Source organism: Amblyraja radiata, chromosome 15 (assembly GCF_010909765.2).
Source record: "Amblyraja radiata isolate CabotCenter1 chromosome 15, sAmbRad1.1.pri, whole genome shotgun sequence".
Classification (NCBI taxonomy): domain Eukaryota; kingdom Metazoa; phylum Chordata; class Chondrichthyes; order Rajiformes; family Rajidae; genus Amblyraja; species Amblyraja radiata.
Window position 1 is genome coordinate 37,433,637 of NC_045970.1, and position 24,618 is coordinate 37,458,254.

General features: G+C 44.3%; 1 protein-coding gene across 1 annotated transcript in view; it reads left to right on the plus strand.

Annotated features, from left to right (window-relative positions):
• The first annotated feature begins 7,394 nt into the window (after positions 1-7,394).
• Positions 7,395-24,618, plus strand: part of hpse2 (heparanase 2 (inactive)) — a 168,486-nt gene continuing 151,262 nt past the window's right edge. Inside the window, exons 1-3 of the mRNA XM_033034070.1 lie at positions 7,395-7,798; positions 9,324-9,481; positions 11,153-11,314. Coding sequence (XP_032889961.1) covers positions 7,521-7,798; positions 9,324-9,481; positions 11,153-11,314 — 598 coding nt within the window. The 5' untranslated portion in view covers positions 7,395-7,520. The remainder of the gene's footprint in view (positions 7,799-9,323; positions 9,482-11,152; positions 11,315-24,618) is intronic.

A 24,618-nucleotide genomic window follows, 5' to 3' on the forward strand; every position in this document is an offset into this window, starting at 1 on the left:
ACACTGTGAAATGCAACAGAGGGGGATGCAGGGGTTCCACAACATCCAGCAAGTGGCGCTGCTGAAAGCACTTTGTCACAGTCCTTGTGTGATGAATGGAAGAGACAAAATAACCCTCACATTCCGCCTGGGCAGCTTACAACCCAACGATATGAATGTTGTATACTTTACCTTAGATTAAAAACACAGCATGGAAACAGGCCCTTTGACCCACTGAGTCCATGCTGATCAGTGAGGACTCTAGTTCTATCCTACACACTCGGGACAATTTACAGAAGCCAATTAACCTACAAACCTGCACGTCTTTGGAGTGTGGGAGGAAACAAGAGCACCTGAAGAAATCCCATGTGGTCACAGGGAGAATGTGCAAACTCGATACAGAGAGCACCTGTAGTCAGGATCGAAACCGGGTCTCTGGTGCTGTAAGGCAGCAACTCTACCTCTGTGCCACTGTGCCTCCCATTGAATTGTACAATTTTAGGTAGTCTCTAACAATCTAACATTTCTCTCCCAATCGCTCCCCCCCCCCCCCCCCCTTTCTTCCACCCTCCCCTGTGTCCCACCTGGACTCTCACCTATTTATTTCTGTCTTCACAATTTCCAACCCTTCAGCCCTTTTGTCCCACTCCTGTTTTTTTTTTCCTTTCTGGCCTTTGTCCAACCATCTGCCTATCAAAACCCCTGTGTATCCACCGATTACCTGCTTTGTCCTGCCTCTTCTCTCTTCCAGCTTTCTTTCTCTCGCCCTACAATCAGTCTGAAGTAGGGTCCCGACACGAAACAGCACCTATCCTTGATCTCCAGGGTTGCTGCCTGAGCTTCTGAGTTACTCCAGCACTTTGTGCTTTTTTTGTGTGTTGTTTATAGCCCAACAGATCATAGTAGCAGAGGGTTCAGCAAAGAGTTCACTAATCCGAAAGTGAAGCTGCATTAGAGCTCACTGCAATGTGTAAATGTGTGAGGGATTTGGAGAGGTGGGGTAGGGTGGGGCAAGAACAAAGTTGATTTAGAGTTCATCTCTATTAGTACGACTGATCCCAATAATACAGGAGATGCCATAGTAACGTGAGATGGACACAAGTACCACAAAATAGGCCCATAATTCTATTACAATGGTCATTCCCAATGACTGGCAACATATACACTTTTAACATCAGGCACAGTGGTGCAGCGGTAGAGCTGATGCCTTGCAGCGCCAGAGACCTGGGTTCAATCCTGATTACGGGTGCTGTCTGTATGGAGATTTTACATTCTCCCTGTGACCACATTGGTTTTCTCCGGGTGCTCTGGTTTCCTACCACATCCCAATGATGTATAGGTTTGTAGGTTAATTGGCTTCTGTAAATTGTCCATAATGTGTGGGATAGCTGATTGCTGGTCAGCGCGGACTCAGTGTTCCGAAGGGTCTGTGTCCACACTGTATCTTTAAACTCTTTTGAGCACTATGAACTCCCAACAAACCTCTAAACTATGAACTGCCTGCATTGCACTTGGGACTTTGCACGTTTTTGCACTATTTTGTTTTTTTAATTTATTCAACTTTTTTTGTTTGTTCATATTATCTATTGAGCACTGGGTTTACAAACCTGTTATGCTGCTGATGCTGCAAGCAGGAATTTCATTGTTCTGTTTTGGGATGTATGACAATAAAACACTCTCGACTCTCTTGTGACTCTTTACTCTAAAGGTGAGAAGGGAAAGGTTCCATAGGAACCTGAGGGGGCAACTTTTTCACATGTGGGTATATGGAATGAACTGCCAGGGGAAGTAGTTGAGGCAGGTACTATTTACATTTAAGAGATAGTTTTATAGGTACATGGATAGGAAAGGTTTAGCGTAATATGGGCCAAACATGGGCATGTGGGAGTAGCATAGAGGGGGAATCTTGGTTAGGATGGGCAAGTTGAGCCATAGAGGATGGTTCCGTGCAGTATGGCTCTATAACTCAGACCATATATTCATTTAAGTTTTACCTTCTTACCTTAAGGAGGAGGGGAGATTTGATGTTGTAAACAAGGATGGATTTACATAAGATAATTAGAGAATGGTTTAAGGATTGAGCACAGATTTAACACACTTGGGTCAATTGGACAAGGTGCCATGTAAGAAGCTAGTGCATAAATTAAGAGCTCAAGGTATAAACGGGAACATCGTTAATAAGGATTAAATACTGGCTGTCACAGAGAGACAGTAACATGGAATTTAACAGTTGTATCTGTAGCAGGGGAACCTTGGGTTCAAGAAGGAGCAGGATAAGTGGGCAGCATGGTGGCACAGCGGTAGAGTTGTTGCCTTACAGCTCCAGAGACCCCCGTTCGATCATGACTGTGGGTGCTGTATGTACGGAGTTTGAATGTGGTCCCCGTGACAGCGTGAGGTTTCCCTGGTGCTCAAGTTTCCTTCCACACTCCAAAGTCATACAGATTTGTAGGTTAATTTGGCTTCGGTAAAAATTGTAAATTGTCCCTAATGTGTAGGATAGCGTTAGTGTACGGGGTGATCACTGGTCAGCATGGACTTAATGAGCCAAGGGGCCTATTTCTGTGCTGTATCTCTAAACTAAACTAAAAGTATGTAATAAGAGGGATTTGCAGGGGTGGGTGTGTTATGACTAGTTCAATTCGTTTTACATAGAGCATTTGACCGGCTGATTCCGTGCTATAACCATTCTCCGTTAAATGGAATAACCATAAATATCACAGGGCAGGTCCAATTCAAAGCCTCAGATCCCAGAAACATAGTTTAGACACCAGTAACACCACTGACAAAAGTAACACAAGACAGACCTAGAATCTACTAGGCACATCCCAATAACATACAGTAGGCCATAACCAAGCATGTCAGACACCAATATCTGAGGAAGTCCATAAAACACAAGATGGGCCTCTATAACACAGAACAGACTTAAATAACGTAAAATAGACCCAAATTGCAATGGATTGAAGTGTGTAACATTAGACATAATAACAAAGGCAAGATTATGAGCAAATCATGACCAATTAAAGCCTTTGTTTGATCTAATCCAAGGAAGAATCAGATCTCCCCAGAATATACTTATAATTTTTGCCTCATCACAAAATTTTGCCAGATTGATGTTAATCTTTTGATTAAAATTGCTTTTCCAAACATCTCTCTCAAAACAGTTTTTCTTTGATTAAAATATTTCTCCTATAGCATTTCTTATTTTGAGAAACTTCCGTTTTTAGAGTAGAAAAATATTTGTTTTTTAACAAGTTTGTGATATACATCATTATCCAACTTCATTACTGCTTTACAAATGAACATAATTGTTTTTAATTACATCTGACCAATATGCTGATTACACCAGAATACCAGCTACATTCTTTATTATTTATTACAAAACGATCACATCAATATCCTCTTATAATTTTTGATAATCAACGTCGCTATCTATCATACCACCCACTTCAGTTTCATCTGTAAATGCACTAATCCCTTTATCCTGTATCTGTACACTGTGGACGGTTGGATTGTAATCTTGTATTGTCTTTCCGCTGACTGGTTAGCATGCAACAAAAGCTTTTTTTCACTGTAAACCTCGGTACACGTGACAATAAACTAAACTCAAATTCAGAAAATGCGTTTACATTCTCATTTAAAGCGAGCAGCATCTCGGTTTCCGATGACTAGGTAATGCTAATTCTCTCTCCACAGATGCTGCCTGGCCTGCTGAGTGTTCACAGCATTTTCTGCTCGGTCGGTGATTTCCAACATCTGCAATTTTCTTTTGCTGTCAGCTAAATGCAACGTGTAGACCGCCGTGCACACCGTGCACACCGTGCAACGTGCGGGAACGCAGAGCACCTGCGAAGCTCTACAAAACAAGGATGCAAGCGAGCTTGCTCAACGCACGACTCGATTAAAAGTGCTGGCGACACATGGAACTAGATACTGGAATCTTGAGCAAACACAAAGTGCTGGAGGGGATTCAGCGGGTCAAGCAGCATTTGTGGAGGGAAATGGACGGGTGACGTTTCCTATTCGGACACAAGGAACTGCAGATGCTGGTTTATTTTTTATAAAAAGACCTGGGTATGACGGTGACCTGGCCCGCTGAGTTACTCGGGCACTTTGTTTCCTATCCGGTTCGTTCTTCAGACCTGAAACACCGCTTATCCATTCCCTCAATATGATCAGTCTGAAGAAGGGTCTCAACACTGAATGTCCCCCAGTGACCCGTTGAGTTATGCCCCTGCCCCACATAGGAAACCTGAACGGAAACCTCTGGAGACTTTACGCCCCACCCAAGGTTTCCGTGCGGTTCCCGGAGGTAGCAGGTAGGGAGACTGACTAAAAACCTCCGAGAACTGGACGGAAACCTTGGGTGGGGCACAAAGTATCCAGAGGTTTCCGTTCAGGTTTCCAAAGTGAGACAGGGGCATAATACCAGCACTTTATGTCATCTCTGCGGAATATGGATAGGTCGCGTTTCGGGTCGGGACTCCTTCTTCAGAGCTGATCGTATGTTTCCAGAAATGCTGGCTGACCCGCTGCGTTCCTCCAGCATTTGTATTTTGCTCCACTGGGGCCGATGCGCACATTTCTTAGGGGCAGTAAAATGATGATGGAAAACTAAGTCATGGAGGTACACAAAAAGGCTGGTGAAACTCAGCGGGTGCAGCAGCACCTATGGAGCGAAGGAAACAGGCAACGTTTCGGCCCGAAACGTTGCCTATTTCCTTCGCTCCATAGGTGCTGCTGCACCCGCTGAGTTTCTCCAGCCTTTTTGTGTACCTTCGATTTTCCAGCATCTGCAGTTCCTTCTTAAACACTAAGTCATGGAGAGTGAGTGGGGAGCAACCAACGTTCGTGAAGAATACTCCAGGCAGTCCACCAGAAGATGTTTCAACAGCCAGTACCGCGCAAGACAATTCCTCTCACCAACTACTGGATCCGTTCCGTAAACGCGGTTGTTTCATTTGATTTGTGAAGTCAAATAATTAAACAGATTAACGCTTGGGGGAGGAATGGGTAGGGAGGGGGGTTCCCGATCTGGCAAAATCGCAAAATCTTAAAATATCTAATGGAGTAGCAGAGAGCTCTGTGTGAGTAAAATGACATTAAATGGCCAGGGCCTGGAGCAAGCGAGCAGGTGCTATTTGATCGTTCGCGATTTATGTGGACACACATCCCGCACAGAGTTGGCCGGGAACGCCACACAGCGCCGGGGACTGATGTGTAGGAAAGAACTGCAGACGCTGGTTTAAAGACACCGGAATAGGCAGCATCTCTGGAGAGGAGGAATGGGTGACGTTTCGAGACCCTTCTTCGGACTGGTTAAGTGTCGTTTCGTGATATATTGCGAAAACAGGCTCTTCGGTCGACCAGCGATCCCCGTACACTAGCACTATCCTACACACTAGGTTCAATTTACAATCTTTACCGAAGCCAACTAACTTAGAAGACCAAGAACCCTGCACGTCTTTTGGAGAAGCCGGAACACTCGGAGAAAATCCACGCGGTCACGGGGAGAACGTATAAACTCCGTACAGTCAGCACCTGGAGTCAGGATCGAACCCGGGTCTCTGGCGCTGTGAGGCAGCAACTCTACCGCTGCGCCACAGTGCCACTCGTGTGTGGATATTGGATGAAGCGAGCTGGCAGACTAACATCGAATTAAAGGGAATTCGGCCAGTCCGAGGTACGGAAGCACAAGCTCACTGTGTGTGAAGAAAGGAACTGCAGACGCTGGTATAAACAAAATGCTGGAGTAACTCAGCAGATCAGGCAGCATCTCTGGAGAAAACAAGGGCGGGTGACGTTTCATGTGGGGACTGAAGTCTGAAGAAGGGTCCCGACTCGAAACGTCACCCACCCTTCTTCTCCAGAGATGCTGCCAGACTCGCTGAGTTTTACCTCCAGCACTTTGAATCTTTGCACAAGCTAACTGTAAATGCTAGAATTCCGAGCAAAACACAAAGCGCTGGAGGACCTCAGCGGGTCAGGCAGCATCTGTGGAGGGAACGGACAGGCGACATTTCGGGTCGGGACCCTTCTTCAGACAGATTGTATTCCGAAGGGGGTGGGGTGGTGGGGGGGCTGAAAAACAGGGGTGGGGGCAGGGCAAAATCTGGCAAGTGATAGGTGAATACAGGTAAAGGGGGGGGGGGGGTTGATTGGCAGATGGGTGGAGTAAATGACAAAGGCTAGGGGTGAAAAGGAGACAAACAGTGTCTAATATGGGGAGAAGAGGAGGAGTGAAATGTAAAGCTGAAGGGTGGGATGTAGGTGAAAGGGGACGAGGGGGGGGGGGAGAGGGGGAATGGGGGACGAGGGATGTGTATGAAGCAGAAGGGAAGAAGCGAACGTAGGGGGTGGGGGGGGAGAGGGGTAGTGGGAGAAATGAGAGCCACCGGATATGGGTTGGGTGGGGGCACGGGAAAGCAAGAGGGGGAGCGGGAGGTTATTATTTGAAGTTGACTAATTCAATGTTCGTATCAGTCTGAAGAAGTGTAACAACTCGAAACGTCGCCTGTCCATTTCCCTCCACAGATGCTGCCTGACCCGCTGAGTTCCTCCAGCACTTGGTGTTTTGCTCAATGTTCATGCCGTTGGGTTGTAAGCTACCCAAGCGGGAATACGAAGTCCCCGGGAACTGAACAGGCAACATTTGGATGGCACAATGGGTGGCGCAGCCGGTAGAGTCGCTGCCTCACAGCGCCAGAGATCCGGGTTCGATCCTGACCTCGGGTGCTGTCTGTTTGCACCTTCTGTGACCGCCTGGGTTTGCTCTGGTTTCCTCCGACATCTTCCAAAAAAGTGCGGCTGAGGAGGTTGATTGGCCCTCTCTAAATTGCCCCTGGTGTGGGCGAGAAACGTAGAATTAGTGTGAACTGATTGGTCTTTTGTCGATCCAGCTCTTCACCCCCACCCCCCACTTTCAGTGTGAAGAAGGGTCCCGACCGGAAAAAGCGCTCATCCTTATTCTCCAGAGATGTTGCCTGACCCACTGAGTTACTCCGGAACATAGTGTATATCTAGTGTGGGCGAGTGATCGATGGTCGGGGTAGACTCGGTGGGCCGAAGGGCCTGTTTCCATGCTGTATTTCTAAAAATAAATTGCTGCGACCGACCTGGTGTGCGTTCGCCACATCGCACACCCTTTTCTGTCCCAGCGAGATTCTTTATTCCCACTCGCACACGGTGAAGGCATGTCGAAGACTGTGTATATTTTTTGGGGTGGGTGGGGGCGGCGATATGGATGGATCATTGGCTTTTAATCGCCTTGACAGTTTGGGTCGAGGCTTTTTCAAAGGGGAGGAGGGAGGGAGGGAGGGAGGGGAGGGGAGGGGAGGGGGGGGGGGGGGGGGCGTGCAGTCTTGGAGACATTGGGGGCGTGGAGATTTAAACCACGCCATCAAAACATTACAAACCACACACAGGGGGAATTCAAAAAATTATTCACTCTTCCCCACCGCCTTGAAAGTTGCCATCTGGGAGAATTTGAATTGACTCTCTTCCTCTCTCCCTCTCTCTCTCTCACTCTCTCTTGAGCGACAATGCCCGGTGGCTCCATATTCCAAATCAACCTCTCTGGGATTTTGCCAGTTTTTTATTTGCTCGCATCTCTTCCCGTGCTCGCTCGCCTCTCGGCTTCGGCTCAAGTCGGGGAACAGAAATCGACGGCGGCAGGTCCCAGCCAAGCCCGGAGGGGCATGAAGACTCTCATTTTGTTGGACGTGGAGATCAGGGGTTCGATTCGGAGCGTCAACGAAAACTTTCTATCCATTCAGCTCGACCCGGCGGTGTTGCACAATGGTTGGATCGATTTTTTGAGGTAGAGTCCTATTTTTGTCCGTGAGACAAGAAAGCAAATTTTTTGTTTGAATGTTAAGAGACGATTTCCTTTCTCTCCGGTGAACGATTTCCCGCTTGGAACTGATGGGCCATTTTTTTTTTTCATTCGACCAATTCTGTGTGGTTCACTTTCAAACGAGCGCGGCATCGAATTTGTCCAATATCCCGTTTTAATTAGAACAAAAACGCATAATCGTTTCAGTGTATTTCGACGTGGCGTCTTTCCTTTCTAATTCCGCCGATTTGTGATCTGGTTTGTTCAAGAAGATGCTAAGGATGGACAATTACTTTACAAAAAAAATCTCAGCGTCTGAAACTCCGGAACGATTTAAAAATCCCACTTAATTTCGGGAAACCAAACAATAGTCGGCGAATTCGATAAAGCGAAACCAGATTTGTGTCCTAAAATCAGGAAATACTGACTAAAGTGGAGATTAGTAACCGCCAAAATTATATCAAAAAATATTAACGGTAATATTTAGAGAATTGTGTTGTTTATAGAACGTTGTCGAGTTATAATTTCAGTTAATCTAAACCCTAATTTAAAAAAAGTGAGATGTCAAATTAGTAAAGCATAAAAGCACGGCGGTATTTAACAGAAGCCCGCAAACTCGAGTTGTCAATTTAACAATCTCTTCTTGCCAATTATCTATTCCCTTCCCACTTATCTCCTTGAAGGTTTTCGTTTTTGAAGTACTATTTTAAAAAAAATGTACACAACAATAGCGAGCCACCAGAACCCCTGTCACTGCGGATTTTGTGGTTGTGCGTCTTGCTGTATGGTAACTCAAATTTCACTGTACCTTACTTGGTACATGTGACAATAAACTGACCTTGAAACCTTGAAACTAAATTGCATCGCGCAGGAAACTATGGTCTTTGCAGAATTCTTGCGGCCATGTAAATTCAGAACATCCAGCGTGAAATCAGTTGTATCATTGAGTATTTGTTCACGTGAGGGATGTAGATGTTACTGTTTAATATAACTTGCAACTCGTTCACCGTAAGGGATGTAACTAACATGGCTCATACTAGTTACTGCATGTGAGTATAACAATGTATATTGTACTCGAGTTCAGTATAATATTCCCAACTCTTAAAATATATGAAAACAAAGAAACGCTTCATGTGCGTTGCAACTGAAGGTCAAGCAGAAATAGATGAGCGTCCTTAAAGATACGTCTTACCACTAAACCGCGCTTGAAACTTTTGATTTACTAGTTTGACTGAAGCTGAACTTGCAGTCTCCGTAACATTTATCCATATCCCTACCATAAACCACCCGCAACAACCCCCCATTTGAAAAATGTATCCAAGTTAGTTGTCCAGGTTGTTCAAACTTAGGTGTTCAAATTAATATTCTAAAACAACGAATCCACAGAGACATTCAAAGCTCTAAGTCGACGTGCCCCTCACTATTAAAGTTCAGTTAGCGCAGCCCTCATGATATTTTACAGACGCGGTCGAGATGAATGACTCTTTCTGAAAATGTGCGCTCTCCACAGCTCCAAGAAGCTGGTGACCTTGGCGAGAGGGCTATCCCCTGCCTTTCTCTGGTTCGGTGGGAAAAGGACGGATTTTCTGCAGTTCCAGAATCATCGAAACCTGGCGAAACACAGGGGAGAACTGGGGCCGGATTTCTACCTCAAAAACTACGAAGACGGTACAGTATATGCCTCTTGATTTTTAAGGCCTCTCCACATATCAGCGCTCCCTTCGGTTTAACTAATCTACATCCCTCATAAACTGGCCAAACAGCGCTAGAAACCAAACCTACAAAATCAACGTATAGAATTTATATATTAGATAAAGAAAACATAAATTTAACGAATAAAGCATTTAATTACACTTCATGCGCTTGGTGGCACTCAAGACATTTTACCTCAATATTTATAATGACATATATACATATTTGAGATATATTCGCCTGTACCTTTCATTGCATAATACAGTTATATATGTGCCCTGTTACAATAGAAAGATCTGCCCTTAACCGCACAAGACGCTCGATACACAATGTCCTTGCCGAACATGACGACAGGTTAAACTAATCTCATTTGCCTGTACATGAACCTTTTCCCTCCATTCCCCGCATAACAAATGTCTTGCAAAATAAAGCTCTGAACGCTACTATCGTATCTGCACCCACCACTACTCCTGACAGCGCCTTTCAGGCTCCCCGTCACTCTGTGTTTGAAATCAAAATGCCCAGCACATCTCCTTTAAATGTTGCCCCTCTCACCGTAAAGCTATATCTTTGTCAAGATTATCATAATGTTGGAGACCTAGATTAATCAGGAGCTGCCGAAATAACTAATCATTGGCCAATAGGCAAAAGGCCGTTTATAGCTCAGCCAAATGTATAGTTCAGGGTGTCTTTTGAAAGGTGGCGAGTTCACCATCATAGTTGTTTGTGGTCAGAGAGAGTCGGGAACTAGGGCAAGATGTCGCCCTTTATTTGGTAAGATATCCAATGTGAACGATGTAAGATTGAACATTATTTTGTTAATTCGCTTGTAACGCGATTAGAGAATGTTTTTTCTCTGACGGAAAGATTACCGTTTAAATTTAAGAATAAGGGGTAAGCCATTTAGAACGGAGACGAGGAAACACGTTTTCTCACAGAGAGTGGCGAGTCTGTGGAATTCTCTGCCTCGGAGGGCGGTGGAGGCAGGTTCTCTGGATGCTTTCAAGAGAGAGCTAGATAGGGAATCAGGGGATATGGAGAAAAGGCAGAAACGGGGCACTGATTGGGGATCCACACAAAAATGCTGGAGAAACTCAGCGGGTGCAGCAGCATCTATGGAGCGAAGGAAATAGGCAACGTTTCGGGCCGAAACCCTTCTCCAGACCGTATGATTGGGGATGATCAGCCACGATCACATTGAATGGCGGTGCTGGCTCGAAGGGCCGAATGGCCTACTCCTGCACCTATTGTCTATTGTCTATTACAAATGACGAGAACGTCCATAGCACAGTGCAGCACAGGAACAGGCCCTTCGGCCCACAATGTCTGTGCCGAACGTGATGCCAAAATAATCTCACGTGCCTACACATAATCTATATCCCACTACTCCCCGCCTATCCGTGTGCCTATATAAGAGCTTCTTAAACGCCACTGGCATCTGCCTCCACCACCACCCCCTGCAGCAGCTCCAGGCACCCACCACCCTGTGTGTAAAACATGTTGCTCCGCACCTCTCCTTTAAACCCTCCGTGGCCCCTCTCACCTTAAAGCGATGCCCGCTATTATTTGATATTTCCATCCTGGGAGAGGTTCTGACTGTCTACCCTATATTTCGCATGGTTAAGAGCATTTTGTTTACGATTTCAGACATTGTTCGAAGCGACATCGCCATGGACAAACAGAAGGGCTGTAAAATAGCGCAGCACCCGGACATCATGCTGGAACTGCAGAGAGAGAAAGCGTCACAGATGCAGGTCGTCCTGATCAAAGAACATTTCTCCAACACCTACAGCAACATCACAATAACAGGTAGACCAGGGTGAAAGGACTGGATAGAGTGGAAGTGGAGAGGATGTTTCCACTAGTGGGAGAGTCTAGGACCAGAGGCCACAGTCTCAGAATAGGAGGACCTACGTTTAGAAAATGAGCAATTTAGTTGGTCAGAGTGTGGTGAATCGGTGGAATTCATTGCCACAGAAGGCGGCGGGGGCCAAGTCAATGTGATATTTATAAGGCAGAGATTTACAGATGTTTGATTAGTACGGGTGTCAGGGGTTATGAGGAGAAGGCAGGAGAATGTGGTTGAGAGGGAAAGATAGACCAGTCATGGTTGGATGGCGGAGTAGACTTGATGGGCCAAATTGCCTAGTTCTGCTCATTTAACCTATGAATATGAATAACAGCGTGGGCCGAGCTGATAGCCGGGAGATGGGGACCATTTGAATACAATTTTAGTTCGTGTTGGGGAGAACTTTGAGTGGAGCGACAGCGAGACGGCTATGTCGGCTTTGTACATTGAATGTGTTAAAGATTTCCGCGCTGAACCCATTGCCTTTTCTACAACCACTCCCAACACGAACCCTCTCAACGACTGTAAAGGAATGAGGATTTTGTTAGTTGAACTATGATTTCTGATTGTGCAAAGTTACATTCGACACCATTTCATTGGGTGCAGACGGCATATATTTTGCCGTCCAATGTACCACGATTGTGGTGTGAATTTCCATTCAATGCACTTAATGTCTGTTGTATTAGCTGCACAGTGTGAACTAGTTAAATGTGGCGAACCAGGTGTGTCTAAAGAACTCGATCCCGTGGTATCCAATTATATATGTTGCACCGGGTGTGATCATTAAGTCAGAGCAAATCACCTACAAATCAGGTGGCTTATGACAATTTTTACAAGTAAAAACTTAATGCCATGGTTTAAGAATTTTCCTCCAGGTTTTCTGCATTACTTTGAAGGTGGCGGAGTGGGAGGAAAGAGGAGAAGGGAAGAAGTAATTTGAAACATTTGAAATTTAGCCTAAATAGCTTGTGAAGCAAATGCTCGGGATGCAGCCGGTGTGTGAGTCGTATGGCCATTGCGTGAGGTGTCCCAGTTGCAAGCAGCGTGGCCGTTGCATTTGGCGCAGTCGTGACATGCGATGCACCCGCCGTGCAGGCGATGCACCGGCTGCATCTAGTGGGATGAGATGCAGCTGTTGCATTTGGTGCGTCCGTTGCATGTGGCGTCCTGCTGTTTGCTTTGTTGCGGCTGTTTTGTTCCTCTCGTTTTGCAGTTGCGTGCGGTGTAGTAGTTGTAACCAGTGTGCTTGATGTGTACTGTGTACAGGTTACATTTGACAGGACAATTTCTCCTGGTGCGCATACGGTATATTTTGTACAAGTATCATGTATGTCCATTTTGAATGTGGTCTACAGTTTGCATTTAATATACTTAATGTATCTTGTGTAAGTTGCACAGAATGAACCAGATAGGTGAGGTGTACCTCCTGTATGTAAAGAACTCAATACAGTGGTGTTCATTTGTATATGGTGTAGGTTGGGATCGCGTCGTGAAACCAAAAAGTAATTTTGTTTTAAAATGATCTATCCGCCTCCTCCCCCTCCACCCCCACCCCCCTGCACTAACACAATGACTTTGTTGATCAATTGCAGTTTGTCAACATAACTGGGAAATCTGCAAAACATTTGTGTTAACTGCACTTAAAGTACTGGGATTTCGGATGCCATAAGCCTTGCAACATATTTAAATAATTATATATGGAGAGCAAGTGGTACTAAATAGCTCCTGCTCTGAAGTATTAAATAATGATGTTACAAAATATTACTGTCATGTGTTGGTGAATATTGTCATAAAATCTATCCACAATTTCAAATAACAAAGAATCTGATCATAAGGAGGCTGGAAAAGTTACTTTTAATACAGAGTTGTTGTCTATGCTGGTAGCAATCAGCAATTTATAGTTGGCAAACATGTTCCACTTTCCTCCCACATCTTAAAGATGTGCAGGCTTGTAGGTAATTGGCATCTGTAAGTTATGATCATAAGACATAGATGCAGAATACGGCCATTCGGCCCATCGCATCTACTCCGATTCGATCGTGGCTCATCTATTTTTCCTTCTCAACCCCATTCTCCTGCCTGCTCTGTCACCTTTGACACCCATAAAAACCTATCAATCTTGGCTTTAAAAATACCCAATGCCTTGGCCTCCACAGCCATATGTGGCAATGAATTCCACAGATACACCACCTTCTGGCTTTTAAAAAATTGGCCCGGTAGGGAATGGACATGAAAGTGGGATAACATTGAATGAGTTTAAACGAGTGATCGATGGTCAGTGTGGACTTGCTGGGCTGAAGCGCCTGAATCCATGCTGTGTCTTTCAATCAATCAAACAGCCTAGTGTGAAGTAAGTGATAACCATGCACACATGGGGATGGACATAGAATTATGCTACTTCGATGGCTAGTAGGCTTTGAGAAAGTAGTCAAAAACTATGAGAGGAACTAAATGCAAGGGTAACTCAGTCCTGGGATTAACAATATGGAGCAGCAAGTATATAACATTCCCTGCAAGCTTGGGAACTAACTTTATAAGTTTGCGATTTTGTTTTTCTGGGCTGGAACTGTGAATTCATAGAGTTGTACGGCACCGAAACAGACCCTTCACCATGCCGACCTAGATGCCCCATCGAAGCTAGTCACGTTTCTCCATCGTTTGGCCCATATCCCTCTACACCTTTCCTATTCATTTCTCTGACCAAATAGTCATGGAGTTATGCAACATGGAAAGAGGCCTTTCAGCCCAACTTACCCACTCCAAACAGCATGTCCCGTCTACACTAGTCCCCCCTGCCTGCGTTTGGCCTATATCCCTCAAAACCTGTCTATCCATGTACCTGTCCAAATGTTTCATAATCATTGCGATACTACCTGCCTCCTGCGGCAACAGGCAGAAGGTAGGACTGTTCGGTGACCTTTTGTAATTTGTCGGCACTGGAAATGTGGCAACACTTGTGTGCTGCCTAGGTGAGGTCTGCTGTATGGTTTTACTGGTTTGTATGCAAAACAGAGCATTTCACTGTACCTAGGTACATGTGACAATGTATCATTGAATAATTGAAAATGGAGTTGGTCGCAAGATCTCATTGTATTGAGTGGTAGAGCAGGACCGAGGTGCAGTGTGACCCACTCCAGTTCCTATTCCTCCTGCTCCTCCATCAGTCGTAGCTTAACTCTAGGTAATACGGTAATTTTCACCAAACAGGAATTGCGTTTTAGTGCATTAGTGACGTTGTGCTGGTGAACTCTCACCTTGATGTGATTTTAATCAATCTCGACTCTGCAGCCACATTATTGTTTAAACTGTACAACCTGCTTCAACTAAGGAGAAAAAGCTCCCCCTTCATTTTCTCCTTTCTGCTGGGAATGTGCAGTGGGCAGTTAACTCTCCCACCACAAGTACCTGCATTTCTGATGTGATATCAGAGGACTAATCATCGACCTCAATGGAAACCCTCAGACTATCTTTAATTGGACTTTATCCTATATCTAAACACTGTGGACGGCTCGATTATAATCATATACATCGCCTTTCTGCTGACTGGATAGCACGTAACAAAAAGCTTTTCACTGTACCTCAGTACACGTGACACTAAATTAAACTTCCAAAAACAAAGAGTTTTTATTGGAAGAATTTTAGTGTTTGTTGCAATGTTTGGACATAAGAACTGGATCAAGAGAGCAATCGAAAATTAAATCCTCATATAATCATGTATGGGGTCTTTCTGCTGACTGGATAGCACGCAACAAAAAGCTTTTCACTGTACCTCGGTACACATTAAACGCAACTAAAATCAAGCAAACTTAAGATCAACAAAAATTAACTAAAACTAAGTAAATTAAAATCAACTGAAATTAACTAAAATCAACTAAACTGAAATTAAGCAGCCAAAATATTATTCAAACATCGAGCAATACAAAGGAGTGGCAACTAGGGGAAAGGGGAGTTGGGTATACTCCAGCTCTGCAGTCTTCTCTTGCTTTGAGATCCCTGTGCTTCTCCTGTTTTGAACATCCCTGACTTTAATAGCTCCATCATTGGTAGATATGCTATTAACTACCTGGGCCTCAAGCTCAGGAATTTCCTCTCTAACCCTTTCTGTTCCTCTCTTTCTATTTAAGACTTTCCTTTTAAGAACTTGCTTCATTCATTAAACTTTTGGACGTCTGCTGTAACATCTTCTAATGTGGTTCCTGTGAAACAACTTGGGACATAGAACTACATTAAATAAGAGTGTTGTTAAAAAAAGTAAGTTGTTGTTCCTGTTATCGGAGAGCTGAAAGGGTACGCCAAGATTAATAGGGAGCAAGATCGATTCTTAATGCTATTAGCCTCGTACGAATTGCAAATTTATTGTTTGCATTTGGGAATTAACCTTAACGGGTCAACCTCACAAATTATAAGCTGCTGAGATGTGTGCTGGCATTATAAGATGAGTTAAAATGGTGCTTCATCTTAAAGCAACTCACTTAACATTCTTAGCCATGAAGAGAATTTAAAACATAAGAATATTGCCAGAAAGTTTGGAGTTAGGAAAGGTTGTAATAAAAAACACTCTTACTTCAGTTTACCAGGTGAAACTATTTAAATGTAAAGTGGTTTAAGAGACAATTAGATTTATTTCCTGAACAAGGGAGGGTTGGGGAGTGAGGGTTGAAGATGATGATGATGGGAATGGGGTTAGAGGGCAGGGGGCAGGATGGGAATGAGGAACAGGAGCAGGAACAGGATGGGGATGGAGGCAGGACAGGGATGGGGATGGGCTGGAGGTGAAGATGGGAAGGAGTGGGGATGGGAGGGGGATGGAGGTGGGGTAGGGATGGGGGCAGGATGGAAATGCGCCGTAGGATAGGCTGGGGGTGGGGATGGGGATGGATGATGGCGAGATGGGGTTTGTGGATGGGCGCAGGACAGGAATTGGGAGGGGGATGGGGGTGGTCGGAGCTTGTTGGTTTGAGCGGGAAGTTTGAGATATACCTCCAAAAAATTGCCAGCCTTCTTACATCAGCATCTTGCCTACTGTTGCTATTTGGTTCACAGTACGGACGATATAGTTTCATGTTCACTTGGCTCCTGAAACCCTACATTGCCATCAATGTCACTTAGGCAGAAAGAAGTGAAACCTTATGAATAACCAATCCCTGTGTCCAGTGGTGATTAAATCATGAGTATTGACAATGCTATCAAAGGCTCCCAATGTGGGAACCATCACTTATTTCCTTCCCCTCCCCTCATCCTAATTTCTTTCCCCACCCACTCCTGCAATCAGTCTGATGAAGGATCCCAACCCAAAACATCACCTATCCATGTTCTCCATGGATGCTGCCTGACCCATTAAATTACCCTAGAAGTTTGTGTAATTCCTTGGTAAATCAGCACTTGGAGTCTCTTGTTTCTACATTTCTATTGCAAAATGCCCTCAGGCTATGTCTACTTGGAAGAAGTTGTCCTCTCTCCAGGAGATCTGTGAGACCCTCCCTTACTGCTCCCCCTCTGATTCAGCTATGACTACCATTCCTTGTCCTGCCCTCCATTCTTCTAGCTTTCTTTCCCTCCACTCCTGCAATCGATGTTTCCATTAGTGGGAGAGTCTAGGACTAGAGGACACAGCCTAAAGGGCATGTCCCACTTGGGCGTCATTTACGCAACATCCTAAAAATTGGTTGATGCGTCGTGACGAGCGCGTGATGCGCGCATTGCACGTGGTGAGGTGTGGTGGCGTATGCAATGACACGCGGTAACACGCGGCGACCCAGGATTTTGGAATGTTCAAAATCCTTGCGCACCACTTGCGTGATGTATCCCTTGCGCACGCTGATGTACTGACGGCGTACGTTTAGCGCGTGGTGACGCATGGTTACGCACGATGACGCACGAACATTGCCTATGCTAATTTATTATGCGTCACCGTGCGTCAACGTCCATAACTATGCGCCGCACGTAAGGCGTCGGCGCGTCATTTGAGCGCCGCACCATGTGACCACCCGGGTATAAAGCGCGCATAGTTTGAAAGATAGATCATCCATGATTGAATGGCGGAATAAATGTGATGGGTCAAATGGCCTATTTCTGCTCCTATGGCTTATGAATGTATGAATCAGTCTGAAGAAGGGTTCCGACCCAAAACGTCACCTATCCATGTTCTCCAGCAATGCTGCCTGACCAGCTGACTTATTCCAGCACTTTGTGTCTGTATATGTTTCCTTAATTTTGGTTTCCAAAATGCGTCTAGTTTTTGACATGCTTAATGAAGCAATGGTATTTATTATTTTCAATGTACATTAATAATGAAAGAAATGCTTAGTTTTCAGCGATTTCATGATATACCTTGCATACCTGTACCATGTTCTACCTGTTCTGCAATTTGGCCTCCTAAGACCAGTGCCAAGCTGAGTTTGAGAGTTTAAAAAAAAAAAAAAAAAAAATTTTGAGAATCAGCATGGAAACAGGCACTTCAGCACCAGTCCACGTTGACCATCAATCATCTGTTCACACTAATTCATGTTAGTAAGTTTATAAATCATAGCAGGAGAAGTAGGCCATTTGGCCCATCAGGTCTATTCCACCATTCAATCTTAGCCGATCTATCCTATTCTCCTGTCCCCGTAACCCCTTGGCACCCTTACTAATTCAGAATCTGTCATCTCTGCCTTAAAAATACCCAATGACTTGGCCTCCACAGTCGTCTGTGGCAATTAATTCCACATTCACCACCCTCTGACTAAAGAAATTCCTCATCTCCTTTGTAAAGATGTGTCCTTTTATTAGGTTATGTCCTCTGGTCTCAAATTGGGAAAGCTAGCAGTCAGTGTGTGAGGCAGGAGGCAGAGAATGGTAGCACTCTGACCCAAAATGCAGGGGAGAGAGAAGAAAAAGAAAATAATCAGGGAATAAGAGAGGGTGGGTTTCTTAAATGTGTATATTTTAATGCTAGGAGCATTGTAAGAAAAGTGGATGAACTTAGAGCCTGGATTGACACCTGGAAGTATGATGTTGTGGCGATCAGTGAAACATGGTTGCAGGAGGGCTGTGATTGGAAACTAAATATTCCAGGATTTCGTTGCTTCAGGTGTGATAGAATTGGAGGGGCAAGAGGTGGAGGTGTTGCATTGCTTATCAGGGAAGATATTACAGCAGTGCTTTGGCAGGATAGATTAGAGGGCTCGTCTAGGGAGGCTATTTGGGTGGAACTGAGAAATGGGAAAGGGGTAGCAACACTTATAGGGGTGTATTATAGACCGCCAAATGGGGAGCGAGAATTGGAAGAGCAAATATGTAAGGAGATTGCAGATATTAGTAGTAAGCACAAGGTAGTGATTGTGGGAGATTTCAATTTTCCACACATAGACTGGGAAACACATTCTGTAAATGGGCTGGATGGGTTGGAGTTTGTAAAATGTGTGCAGGATAGTTTTTTGCAACAATACATAGAAGTACCTACTAGAGAAGGGGCGGTACTGGGCCTCCTGTTAGGAAATGAGATGGGTCAGGTGGCAGAGGTATGCGTTGGGGAACAGTTCGGGTCCAGTGATCACAATACCATTAGTTTCAATATAATTATGGAGAGGGACAAAACTGGACCTAGGGTTGAGATTTTTGATTGGAGAAAGGCTAACTTTGAGGAGATGCGAAAGAATAGAATAGAATCTTTAATTGCCACGCAACCAGGGTTGGTGGTATTTGGGTTCGGTACATGATGGTACACTGCTTTTGTTACATACCACTAATAACACAGATCACTGTAATAAAGTGCATCCATACCACATCACAAATCACAAATCTCACCAACAATACATAGTGCAAAAGAACAAACAAAGACCATAGACAAGACACTGTATACATCAAAAGTCATATTATTGTCTGATTATTGGACAGAATTGAGAGTTCTTATTGCTGAGGGGAAGAAACTGTTTTTAAAGCGGATTAAAGGATTTAAAAGGAGTAAATTGGGACAGTTTGTTTTATGGGAAAGATGTGGAAGAGAAATGGAGTACATTTAAAAGTGAAATTTTAAGAGTACAGAATCTTTATGTCCCTGTTCGGTTGAAAGGAAATCGTAAAAATTGTAAAGAGCCATGGTTTTCAAGGGAAATTGGACACTTGGTTCGGAAAAAGAGGGAGATCTACAATAGTTATAGGCAGCATGGAGTAAATGAGGTGCTTGAGGAGTATAAAGAATGTAAAAAGAATCTTCAGAAAGAAATTAGAAAAGCTAAAAGAAGATATGAGGTTGCTTTGGCAAGTAAGGTAAAAGTAAATCCGAAGGGTTTCTACCGCTATATTAATAGCAAAAGGATGACGAGGGATAAAATTGGTCCATTAGAGAGTCAGAGTGGCCAACTATCTGCAGAGCCAAAAGAGATGGAGATATTGAACAGTTTCTTTTCTTCGGTATTCACCAAGGAGAAGAATATTGAATTATGTGAGGTAAGGGAAAGAAGTAGAGTAGCTATGGAAACTATGAGGATCAAAGAAGAGGAAGTACTGACACTTTTGAGAAATATAAAAGTGGATAAGTCTCCAGGTCCGGACAGGATATTCCCTAGGACATTGAGGGAAGTTAGTGTAGAAATAGCAGGGGCTATGGCAGAAATATTTCAAATGTCATTAGAAACGGGAATAGTGCCGGAGGATTGGCGTACTGCGCATGTTGTTCCATTGTTTAAAAAGGGGTCTAAGAGTAAACCTAGCAATTATAGACCTGTTAGTTTGACGTCAGTGGTGGGCAAATTAATGGAAAGAATACTTAGAGATAATATATATAAGCATCTGGATAATCAGGGTCTGATTAGGAACAGTCAACATGGATTTGTGCCTGGAAGGTCATGTTTGACTAATCTTCTTGAATTTTTTGAAGATGTTACTCGGGAAATTGATGAGGGTAAAGCAGTGGATGTTGTGTATATGGACTTCAGTAAGGCCTTTGACAAGGTTCCTCATGGAAGGTTGGTTAAGAAGGTTCAATGGTTGGGTATTAATGGTGGAGTAGCAAGATGGATTCAACAGTGGCTGAATGGGAGATGCCAGAGAGTAATGGTGGATGGTTGTTTGTCAGGTTGGAGGCCCGTGACGAGTGGGGTGCCACAGGGATCTGTGTTGGGTCCACTGTTGTTTGTCATGTACATCAATGATCTGGACGATGGTGTGGTGGATTGGATTGGTGGGTGTGCGGATGATACTAAGATAGGTGGGGTTGCGGGTAATGAAGTAGAGTTTCAAAGTCTACAGAGAGATTTATGCCAGTTGGAAGAGTGGGCTGAAGGATGGCAGATGGAGTTTGGTGCTGATGGGTGTGAGGTGCTGCATCTTGGCAGGACAGGTCAAAATGGGACGTACATGGTGGATGGTAGGGAGTTGAGGAGTGTAGGTGAGCGGAGGGATCTGGGAATGGCTGTGCACGGTTCCATGAAGGTGGAGTCTCGTGTAGATAGGGTGGTAAAGAAAGCTTTTGGTGTGCTGGCCTTTATAGATCGGAGCGTTGAGTGTAGAGGTTGGGATGTAGTGTTGAAATTGTACAGGGCATTGGTGAGGCCAATTCTGGAGTATGGTGTACAGTTTTGGTCGCCTAATTATGGGAGGGATGTCAGCAGGGTGGAGAGAGTACAGAGGAGATTTACTGGAGTGTTGCCTGGGTTTCAGCAACTAAGTTACAGAGAGAGGTTGAACGGGTTGGGGCTTTGTTCTTTGGAGCGCAGAAGGTTAAGGGGGGACTTGATAGAGGTTTTTAAAATGATGAGAGGGATAGACAGAGTTGACGTGGAAAAGCTTTTCCCACTGAGAGTAGGGAAGATTCAAACAAGGGGACATGACTTGAGAATTAAGGGACTGAAGTTTAGGGGTAACATGAGGGGGAACTTCTTTACTCAGAGAGTGGTAGCTGTGTGGAATGAGCTTCCAGTGAAGGTGGTGGAGGCAGGTTCGTTTTTATAATTTAAAAATAAATTGGATAGTTATATGGATGGGAAAGGAATGGAGGGTTATGGTCTGAGCGCAGGTATATGGGACTAGGGGAGATTATGTGTTCGGCACGGACTAGAAGGGTCGAGATGGCCTGTTTCCGTGCTGTAATTGTTATATGGTTATATGGTCCTAGACTCTCCCAATGATGGAAACCTCCTCTCTACATCCTAATTCCATGTTATCCCACTTTCCTATTCACTCCCTACATACTTGGGGCAATTTACAGAGGCCAATTAACAAAAATTTATTTTTAATACTGCAAGTTAAAAATGCTAAAGGCTGTATGTTACATTAGTTAATAGTATCATTGCACAAGTATCAGTGGAAGTAAATTGCTTGTCATTTTCTATGGCCACCCAAGGTGAAACTGACAGACTGTATTCTTAAGAAACAATGGTGTCTTGTTTGGCTTGATTGTTATCTGATTGGTTTGAATAGCATGTAAAGCAATACTTTTCACTGTACCTCAGTATATGACAATAATAACCCTAAACCTAAGCATAAAGGGTGAATGCAGATATTATTTTTTTTATCCAGAGCAGGGGAATGAAGAACCAAAGGACATTGATTTAAGGTGAGAGGGGAACCATTTCATAGGAACCTGAGGGGCAACTTATTCACCCCGAGTGTGGTGGTATGTGGAACGAGCTGCCAGAGGAGGTAGTTGAAGCAGGCACTATAACAATATTGAAAAGACAACGATACAAGGAAATGCTGAAGGTAGACTAAAATGCTGGAGGAACTCAGCGGGTGAGGCAGCATCTATGGAGCAAGGAAATGGGCAACGTTTTGGGTCGAAACCCTTCTTTGCCTCACCCGCTGAGTTTCTCCAGCATTATTGTCTACCTTCGATTTTCCAGCATCTGCAGTTCCTTCTTAAACAAGGAAATGCTGTTGCTGGTTTACAAAAAAAAGACACCAAGTGCTGGAGTAATTCAGCAGATCAGGCAGCATCTCTGGAGAACATGGATAAGTGATGTTTTGGTTCAAACTAAAGAAATTACCTAACCCGAAACAGATTTTATTTATGTACTCCAGAGATGGTGCCTGAACTCCTCTCCCCTCTCCAATCAGGCGAAAGGTATCGAAGTGTGGAAAAAGTGCACCTCCAGATTCAGGGACAATTTCTTCCTAGCTGTTATCAGGCAACTGAAGAATCGCCTTACCAGAGAGCAGTGCTGAACTACTATCTACCTCTTTGGTGACGCTCGGACTATCCTTGATCAGACTTTGCTGGCATTACCTTGCACTAAAAGTTATTCCCTTATCATTGTATCAATACACTGTGAATGGGTGGATTGTAATCATGTATTGTCTATCTGCTGACTGGATGGCACACAACAAAAGCCTTTCGCTGTATCTCGGTACACGTGACAATAAACTAAACTGACCTGCTGAGTAACCCCAGCACTTTGTCTTTAGGTTTTAACAGGGGTGATCTTATAGAGGGCTAAAAATTGCAAGGGGAATTGATAGACTGAACACACATAGTAGTGGAATCAAGAGCCAATGGACATAGGTTTAAGGAGAAAGATTTAATAGGAACCTGATGGACACCTTTTTCATGGGGCTGGTACATACTGTATGTGGAACGATCTGCTAGAGGAGGTAGTTGAGGTAGTTGAGGCACGTACTATAACACACATTTAAAAGACATTTGTGCAGGTACATGGATAGGAAAGCTTAAGAGGAATATGGCCAAAAGCGGGCAGGTGGGACCTGCATAGGTGGGGCATTTTGGTCGGCATGGACACGTTGGGCCAAAGGGCCTGTTTCTGTGCAGTGAGACTCTACGACTGTATGATGGGACATTTTAATGGTGTCGGCCATGTATGCCACGACTCCGGGAAAACGTAACGAGTCTACTAATCGCGCCGGCATACTCGCTGGTGATGTGGCAGATTCTGACATGCACAGCTGCAAGATCATAGGAGCGTATAAAAAGGAATTTTATTTTCCACAATTTCTCCCTCCACATGGGTGTTGTAAATTGTAACGATCGCTCTTTGAACCCACATCCACACTTAATTTGCATTCATCCATTTAGGGAGTTTCTTTGCCCTCTAAAGGCAGTTATTTGAGAGCAATGGTTTTTTTTTTTTTAACGAAAGTAAAGAATTGATGAGGGCGAAGGGTTAAGAGAATGAAAAACATATGTCTGAAAGTATAAAGCTTTTACGTGCCATCGTTTTCTTTCAACAGTGTAATGACCCGAGATGTCATAATTAAACAATGTAATTGTGATCCCGTAAAAGGGAAAGGTCACAATCACCAATAAATCACACAAGATCAATCAAGGCATATCAAGGTCAAATGGCAAAACATAAGCTTCCACTGGGGAGGCCCACCAAATAACTCCAGAAGTGACAGGGATGAGAAATGATCTAGACATTTGCATCAACAGACATCTGTCTTTCATGTTGATTCTGCTGCTGAATGCTTTCCTATTGCACAAGGGACCTTACTACTGTGAATGAAATGCCTTGCCATTTCCAAGGCTTCTCACTTTACCCCCTACCCATAATGCTGGATGTTGAGGGGTGACCTAATAGAAGTATATAGAAAATTATTCGAGGCACAGATAAGTTCGACTGCCAAGACCCCCCCCCCCCCCCCCCCCCCCCAAGGTAGAAATGTCAAAGGCTAGAAGGTGTTGCTTTAAGGTATGAGGGGAAAGGATTAAAGGACAATAGGGCACAAAGTGCTGGAGTCAGTGGCGGATTAGTTAGAGGTCACCTAAAATTGGAGAGTTCGATGCTCATACCTTTTGGTTGTAAGCTACCCAAGCGGAAGTTTAAAGGAGATGTGTGGGGCAAGTTTTTCACACGGAGGGTGGTGGGTGCCTTGAACATGCATCCAGGGGTGGTGGTGGAGGCAGATATGATAGTGTCATTTAAGAGGCTTTTAGACAGGGACATGGAGGGATATGGATCACGTGCAGGTAAAGGCGATTAGTTCATTTTGGCACCGTGTTCAGCATAGACTTTGTCTATCGAAGGGCCTGACCCTGTGCTGTAATGTTTTTACGTTCTATGTTCTATTACTGTGCCTCAGCCCAAAATTCAGACAAGACAGCCTTGTTTTATGAGTGTTTTTCTTTTTCGCACTTTAGGTATTAACTACCATCTTGTGGCCTGAGACAGCTTAATGGGCGACACAAACTTTGTATGATTGACTGACTGATTGGTTGGTTTATAACTGAGTCATAGAGTCATGCAGTACAGAAACAGGCCCTTTGGCCCAGCTTCTCCATGCCAACCAAGGTGTCGTTCTGAGCTAGTTGACAGAGACTTGGTGGACA